Source organism: Peromyscus californicus, unplaced genomic scaffold (assembly GCF_007827085.1).
Source record: "Peromyscus californicus insignis strain IS unplaced genomic scaffold, ASM782708v3 Scaffold_2__1_contigs__length_46816999, whole genome shotgun sequence".
Lineage (NCBI taxonomy): Eukaryota > Metazoa > Chordata > Mammalia > Rodentia > Cricetidae > Peromyscus > Peromyscus californicus.
The window spans coordinates 12,012,714-12,021,311 of NW_026294540.1; the positions used below are offsets into that span (position 1 = coordinate 12,012,714).

Genomic DNA, 8,598 nt, shown 5'->3' on the forward strand with positions numbered 1-8,598 from the left:
TCTCCCTTACCTTGATGGCTTTCTCCATGTCGCTCTCCTCCGACATGCTCCGCAGGGCTCCCACAGCCCGGAGCGGCGGAGGCTGCGCGGCTGTCCGGTCCCCTGGCAGCCGAGGAAGCAAAGGGCTCGGAGCTCGGGTCCCCGGGCCTCGGGGAGACGGGCAGTGCCCGCCACTGGGGACCGGAGGGGATGAGGGCCCGGGTGCCGGCTCGGCTTCCACAGGCGGCTCTAGGCTGGTGGGGGCGGCGGCGGCGGCAGCGGCGGTGGCCCCTGGGGACAAGCCTTTGTGCTGGGCCCCGCGCAGCCGCTTCCCGGCCTCATCCCCGGCCGGGGAGGCAGGCTCCCGGGGCAGGGCGAGACGGGGAGGGGCCCGGCCTGGAGCGCCGTGCGGGGGGTTCGTGGGGCCGCCGCTTAGGCCCGGGCTCGCCAGGTCCTGAGGAGGGGCCTGCGCCGCCGCCGCCGCCGCCCGCACCACCGCGAAGCCGAAGCCGAAGCCGAGCCCGCCGCTGCCGCCGCTGCCGCCGCCGCCGCCGCCGCTCCCACTGCCGCTTCAGCGCCACACATCGCCGGGACGCCCGCGCCGGGCAGCCGTGCCGGCCGCCCGCCCGCGCCGAGTCCTCTGCCGTCCCATGCCACCCATGCTGCCGCCCAGCTCCGAGACCCCACAGCCCCAAGCGCGCCTTGCCGGCGTCGGCCGGGCTTTCCGAGGCACTCCCGGGGCCGCGCGGCTGATGTGCAGGCGCCCGCCGGGTCCTCCCCGGGGCGCGCCGCACGCAGCACAGGGCCCCGGGCCTTCCGCTGCGACGGCGCCGCGTTAATGACGTAAGACGGCGCGCCGGCCGGTCAGCCCGGGGAGCCGCGGGGCGCGTGTGGTACGCGTGCGCAGGAGCCCGCTGCCCCATGTCCACGCTGCGAGGATTTACACCTCCAGAAAAAGCTTGTGGAGACGGCCCGTGGAAGGTGGCTAGGACCAGAACGGTAACGTGGGACATACGGAGACCTGGCTATGTGGGAACCAACTGGATTGTGCTTGTTCCATCAGCTGTGCGGGGTCAGAGATGCAGCTGCCGGCCGCTACCTCAATATCCCGAGGCGTTCCCCTGGACTTCCAGGGGGGCCAAACGAGTGCGTGGCTTCCGTGCTCAGAGTTTTAGGACTAGCCAGTTTATGAAGCAGAGTCGAAGGTTTTGTTAAAGATTATTTAAATGGGAGCTTACATATGAGAGAATTAGAGAGAGATGGGAAGGAGTGTGAGCTTCCCAAGAGCAAACGCGGGGAAAGCAAGGCGTATCCAAGCGTGGAGGAGGGGTAAGTTGTTAACTGTCTTCGCATTGGCCCTACACAAACCCTCTGTACCGTTTTGGTGGCTCTCTAGTTCTATCTCAAAAAGTTGCAAAAAGCTGGGCCTGGTGGCAAATGCCTTTAATCCCATCAGCGGCGGGTGGACCTCCGAGTTCAAGGCCAGCCTGGGTTACATGGAGATGCTTGTCTCAAAACGTAGAAAGGAGGCTTGCTGAAGAAATTACCCCACCCTGCTCCTCTTTTGATAGGAGATATATGAACTGCTTCTGGAGATGCCTTGAATGAAGTCATAATCTAATAAAATGAAACCAGGAGCTATGAGGCTTATACAAGCAGCTTAGTACATGTTCTTTCTATTAAATTTCTGAGGCAGAAAAGCGATGGGGAGCCTGACCTTCAACGATCAGGACTCTGTTTATTGCTTCACACAACAGGGGCCAGACTTCTCCAGAAAGTTGGAATGGTCTGGCAGAGGAAAAGATGGCTTCAACCCTTTTTAATGAGGGTCTTAAGAATGCAGAAATAATGGAGGAGAGGCCTCAGCCCACTCTCCCCCATTTATTTTATGAAGTTACTTATATCAATTTAGATATTAAAATCAAAAGTTTCCTCCAGGTCATGCATGGTAGCACATGTCTTTAGTCCCAGCACTTGGGAGGCAGAGGCAGGCGGGTCTCTCTGTAGGCCAGCCTGGTGTACAAAGTGAGTTCCAGGACAGCAAGGGTTACACCTTTTTTTGAAACCCTGTCTCAAAAAACAAAAAGTCGGAAGTTTTGAATTTGGGGCCACAGTGGCCATTGTCCAGTAAGTGTTGAGGATAGATTGGGACCAAGAGATGAACGAGTGTACCCTCCTGAGGGCTTCCAAATGGAGCTCTTTTATGTTAACCTACAGCCAGGCTAAGGGTGTGTTCTTTGGAACAGACAATTTGGAACCCATTACAGGTGTGGAACCAAGGTAAAAACAGGTTAAATGGGGCCACTCAGAGGCATTTCTCAGACTTTGGATTGACCACACGTAATGAGCATAGTAAAAAATATCTTTTAAACATGTAAAAATAGCTTCGGAATCCCACTACACCCAAGGCTGCACCTGATAACCAGAACCCAGTGACATCACTCACCCAAGAAAACCAGACACAGCCCTAGAACCCCATGATGCCCACCAGACAGTCTATAAGCAGAGACCAAGAGCAATGCTCTGCTCTGCACATCTGGAGAGACGCCACCTTGATCTGTCCTGAGGCTGGAGAGTCTCCCCTAGGAACCTGACCCCCGAATCAGCGTCTTCTATTAGAGACTGAACCCAACCTCCAGCTAAGATATAACACACAGGTGAGCAGCCTTGGGGAGATAGGCTTAGTACCGTAGTTAAGAATCTAGAGTGTGAGCCTTGTGTGATGACTCTCAGCATAATAAAATATAACTTTTCTTATACCAACTACACATATCTACATTCTTGCTCACAACACCAAAGGTGCTTGGGAAGGAGGGTGGGCATCCCCAATCTCCCACATTTCTAGGGGACCGCAGGGCACAGAAATTCCTAGAGCTTTCAGCCAAACAAGTCATGGAAGCCAGTGGAGAATTCCCAGAACCTTTGAGTTTCAAGATGATGGAGAGGCTCACAGACCTAACCAGGGTGCCTCAGAGTTAGGTCCCACGGGGTTACCTTGTCCAATCGTTTTCGCTGTTGTGTTGGATACACGGTCTGGTTGAATGGAGAGTTGGTCTCCCCTTTGGAGTTCAGATTGTATCAGAGCAAGACAGAGGGAAGTGAGAGGAAAAAAAGGGCAGAAAGAGAGTGAAAGAAATGGGACCTGCGACCAGATGAGAGCAAGGGAGGCCCTTGAGGGGTCGGGGCCCATGCAGACACTGGCTCCTTTCTGCGGTTAGGCTGTACTGCAGGGCTCTGGGCTGGCAGGCCTGGGGACTGGTGCCCTCATGGCTACCACCTCTTGCCGATACCCTTTGTCCTGCAGTGACTGCCTGACTCGGCTCCCCCACTGCACCAGATATCAACAGATCAACCAGGGAGGTACATTTGTGGGAGGGCTCAGGTCACTAATCATCCCAGATCCTCTTGGTGGCTTTCGGCCCTGTAAGATCTCTGAGGCAGCTCAAAGGGACAGGAAGTGGGAGAGAGACAGGAGTCTGACCTTCAACAGATGGGATTGTGTTTATTGGAGTACACGGCAAAAGGTAGACTCTCCCATGGGACGAGTCTACCAGAGGAAGGAGATGACTGCAACCCTTTATAGGGGGTGGGGTGAGGGTCTTAGAAATGTGGAAATGTTTGCAGCCTGCTCCCTCCTGCAGTCCCTGTCTCCATGGAACTGCCGTTCTGACCCCCCAGGACAGCCCCTTTGCCTCCAGCAGCCACCCTTCAAGGCCTCTTCCAGGATCTTGCCGGCACTTTAAACAACCAGGACACTGGGGAGTGGACACTTTCCATATGTGTATATGTATATAAATATGTGTATATATATGTTGGGAAGCTCCGCTCTGGCCTCACTCCTCCCATTCCAGACCCCGTCCCCTGGAGCTGCTCAAAGACCACCCCTACAGGGTATTTAAGACCCACCCCATAGACTGGCCTTATGGTTCTCCCTTGTGGTTTCTCCGCTTCCCCTGGGACCATCCAGGAATGCTTTACTCATTAAACCTGGACTTACTAATTCGGCCTGATCTGATTTACTGCTGCAGGCAGCAGGAATATATCATAGGAACTCAGCTGGTTATGGCAAAGTCACTACCTGGAGGGATCAAGGATTTCCTCCAGAGGAAGCCAAATTCCAAGGAGCTTTTGGTGTTATTTGGCTTGTTATATATCAGCCGTCTTCTGTTATGAAAATCATGTGTGCCTTCATAGTTTTCCCAATTGACTTTTCCCTAAGAAGGGCTAACAGTGTGGACTGATCACTCTCTGGACATACACATTCCAGGTATTTGGAGAACAGCCTCAGGAAAGGCTTTCTCTGGAATTAGATATCTCCTTTAGTCAATCTCAAGGACTAACAGTAATAACAAGTCTCTGGTTTAAGGTTAATTCCACAAGGAGACACTACCTAGGTCAGGTGGACGTTAAGTAATAGTTTTACACAATTTAGCTCAGACCTTCCTTTCTTACATCCTTACTAACTTTATAGACCTCTAACTCCTACCTAACCACTTCTAGGAATATTTAGATAACTTTCTGTGCTGACAGCTATGCACAGCCAGAACCCCAGCTCAAGCCTCCCTGTAATTATCATCATTGGCAGCATCCGGCCAGGTCCATCCCCACATGGAGGAAAGTACTTTATCAGAAATGCCTCTGTACTCTCTAAGAACAGACTTAAGCATCCAGACGACCTGTTTGAGAAGCCCTGACGGATGTGCTAATTAAGCTTAACTTCTTCCTTTCCCAAATCTTACCTCCAGTTCCAGATCTCCCTTTAACTATCACCAGAGGCATCTAGCTGTACACAGGTTGCCTAACGACCGAGCACACTTTCCCCCACCCTGCAGAAAAATGACAGATAGGACAGATAGGAGCCACAGGAAAAAAGAAGGCTTCCAGGGCACTGGAGGACGGAGAAGAGAAAAGAGAATGGAAGAACTAGACGGGTAAGAACTTGAGAGGAACAAACTGAGATGGGGAAGAACTAGATTGAAGGGCTAGAAGAGAGGACTAGAGGAACGAGATGGAAGATGAGGAAGAGTCAGATGGGGAAGAACGAGATAAGGAGAGAGAAGGAGATGGGAGAGGAGCTGATAGGGGAAAGAACTAGATAGATGAGAACCTAGGGGCAGAACTAGATGAAGGAATTAAGATGGAACCTAGAGGGGACCGCAGACAAGTGTAGAGAGAAATCAGGCAAGAAAGAAGCTAAATATGAGAGCAGAATATAAGCTTGTAACTGACACAGAATAATAAAGTATATGGACTAAGGAGTTTCGTGTACATAGACTCATTTCTTCTCATCAAAGATTAATTATCAGCTGGCTGTAGATTCTTTCCGGGCCCTGGGGGGGGGACTATTGAGGGGCTGGACCCCCATAGTCCCCGATAATTTACTGCATCAGCGGAGAAGCCCAATATTGGGGTACAGAAACCTTTCATCATACAGAGACATGCCTTTGGTTTGCTAAGAAGCAAACCTCAAGGCATTAGGTCTAACTGGCCTTTGGTACACCTGCTAACTGAGGTCTGGGCCCAACATAAACTGGACAATGAAAACACATGACCTGAATGTGGGTACTTCGGATTTTCAGATTCTCAGAGGCTCAGACACCTCTATGAGCCAGCATGGTAAACAGTCTGAAGTTCCTGTGGACGGGCTTGCTGTACCTCTGAGAATGCCCTCCTTTCTGCCCCCAAAAGCACCACATATCAAATCCTTCTCCATAGACCCCCCTCCAGTCCCAAACATCTTCCAGTCCCCCTTCCACTTTCTCTGACCTTGATCCCACTGATGAACCCTCACCCAGTGCACCCCAACGTCACTACCTCATCCAGTAGACCCCCTAATTCAACTCCCTCACCAACTGTCTCCCCTCGCCAGCTGCATGTCTGCCTCTCCCATGACTTCCCTGCCTCAGTCTCCCCCGGGCTCCATCCACCACTCTCCTCCTTTTACTCAATCCCACAGACAACACACTTCCTAAAATTCCCCAACCCACACAGTTTCCCCTGAGAGCTTGTAGGCCCAAGGGTCCCATCAGGGCTCACGTCCTGTACTTCCTTTCAGACAGGAGTCAGATCCAAACAATGTTGGAATCTCTTTCCAAAAACCCTATAAAATAGAGGGAAAAAAATTCCTCTGGCTCATCCAGATTGATCACTTAACTGGGGAGATTTTTACAATATCTTTACCTCAACCCTGACCCCAGATAAAAAGGAACGGATCCGGCCATCACTCAAGCCCATGCAGATCACCTCCATGAACAAAACTGAGCTGTCAGCCCAGCAGCAGACCATGGTCCCTGCTGCCCAGTGTGACTGGACCTATCAACATGGGGACCTGGGAATACAAAGGCTCCATCAGGATAGCCTGCATGCTAGCCTTCCAATACCCTGATGAGATCCTCAGGACTAACCAGTTTCAATCGCCCTCAATGACCTCTGCTCATTTCCAACTCCCTAGCTGAGATAGCAGCCATGGGCAACACTCTACAAAGCCAAATACATCTCCCTGCGGGGTCAGTCTCCAAAATAGGTGTGCCCTAGATCTCCTAGTGGCAGAAAAGAGGAGGACATGCCCTTTCTCAATGAAGACTGATGCTTCTATGTCAACCAATCAGGGATCCTTTGAGACATCCTCCAAAAAAACTCAAAAGACTGGGCATCAGAATTACTCGGGTATTCAGAAACAAGGGGAGCCTGGTCCACTTAAGGAAATGGCTACCCCGGCTGGCACCACCATTCTGATATGTGGTTTCATCTTTACTTACTACAGCCCCATCTAACTGACTATTTTTTTGTTTTGGGGTTTTTCAAGACAGGGTTTTTTCATGTAGCCTTGGCTATCCTGGAACTCACTCTGTAGCAGACTGGCCTCGAACTCTAATTGACTGCTTTCAAAGGTGTCTCCAAGAGCACATGACTGCCATCACTTGATCCGCCACAATCAAGCCCAAATTCTCCGCCTGCTATATGAAGTCATTTGACCTATACCCCTCTAAGCCTTGAGGATAGCCCCTGAAGCGACACCCCCAATCTCCAAAGCAGGAAGTAGCTAAAGAAAAGAAAATGTGTCCCATCTCCTCCCCCCCCCACACACACATATATCTGTCCTCAGGGTTTGGGATGAAGGGCTAATGACCTAAAGCAAAGAGCTTTGGGTGAGTTGAGAAACTCCTGAGAAAAAAGCTGACATACGGATGAGAACATGTGCCAGCATTTACTAACCACAGAAAACACCAACAGATGAACTCTCCACCCCCCAAATACCCTTTTCTCCCCGACAACACTCAAAGCCACTGTGTCCTGTCTCACAGTCTCCACTCAAGGAGACACCGCTGCCCTTCCTTGTTCTGACCAAGGACAGTCCACTGCTGTGAGGTTGGTCTCCCATGACATCTCATGCTGCTAGTCTGTTGTGTACAGATTCGGAATCTCGGTCTGTACTCTCTACCTGAGGGCTGGGAAGGGTCCTCACAGTGGCTTTAGCGCTTCAGCTCTCGGTGGGTTTTCATCTGTCCACTCACTGAGGTCACTGTACCACTGGGCCAGGCCCACTAGACTGGGAAGAGAGTAGGAAAAAGCTGATGAACAGGGGGACACGGGTAAGAAGAAAACATGCTGGGGTGAGAGGAACTGTCTGCACCTGCACATCTCTCATAGATGCTCACAGGGGTCTCAAGAGGGAATGCCAGCTGAGGCCCCGATGGGAAGAGAAGGGAGGGAGCTATGGAAACCAGAGGAAGAGATGTGGGCAGAGGAACAGTGAACTTAGGAGTCCAAAGGTGGACAGGTGTGGTGCACACACTTTAACCCCAGCACTGGAGAGGCAGCGGTAGGTGGGTCTCTGAGTTCCAGGCTAGTCAGGGTTGCATAGTGAGACTCTGTCTAGAGAAGAGGAAGAAGATGATGATGATGAAGAGGAGGAGGAAGGGGAAGAAGAAGAAGGAGAAGAAGGAGAAGAAGGAGAAGAAGAAGAAGAAGAAGAAGAAGAAGAAGAAGAAGAAGAAGAAGAAGAAGAAGCAGAAGAAGCAGAAGAAGCAGAAGAAGAAGCAGAAGAAGAAGCAGAAGAAGAAGCAGAAGAAGAAGCAGAAGAAGAAGAAGAAGAAGAAGAAGAAGAAGAAGAAGAAGAAGAAGAAGAAGAAGAAGAAGAAGAAGAAGAAGAAGAATCAGCCAGGGACACAGGAACAGGGGCAAAATTTTGGTGGCTGGAGACTTTGTAGGAAGGGAAGGGGACATACAGCTTACTGGGTAGAGGACAGGAAGGAGGAGGAAGTCTGTGGCTGTCTTGCTCAGGTCACCAAGATCCTTTCAGGTCACGGGCTTCTTTTGGGAGCGGTTAAATTCTGCTCTGCGGCTTTTGGCTTGAGATGGCATCCAAAGGTCACTGACGGGATAAGCCGATTTCCTCTGTGCATGTCCGTCCGTGGAGAGCTGGCTTCTACAAACTTGAGTGGATTCTGAGGGCCAGCACTCACTCAGTGACTTACAGAATTTCCATCAGGCCCTAAAGTGATTTCTCAAGGACAGTGTTAGAGTGGAGTGAGAAGAGAGGGAAAGGGTCAGATGGAAGATGCAGGAGCTTTGGGTCTTATTCCAAGCCCCTGGAAGGTGTTTAGCTAGAGGGCAAAT

At 51.6% G+C, this 8,598-nt stretch overlaps 1 protein-coding gene across 5 annotated transcripts in view; it reads right to left on the reverse strand.

The window, feature by feature from the left end:
* Positions 1–445, reverse strand: part of Mapkapk5 (MAPK activated protein kinase 5) — a 28,206-nt gene extending 27,761 nt beyond the window's left edge. For 2 of the 5 annotated variants that reach the window (XM_052755264.1, XM_052755260.1), the window contains exon 1: positions 11–445. In XM_052755264.1, coding sequence (XP_052611224.1) covers positions 11–46 — 36 coding nt within the window. In that variant the 5' untranslated portion in view covers positions 47–445. The remainder of the gene's footprint in view (positions 1–10) is intronic. The other 3 variants (XM_052755258.1, XM_052755262.1, XM_052755259.1) reach the window with 3 other exon arrangements.
* Between the last annotated feature and the right edge of the window lie 8,153 nt (positions 446–8,598).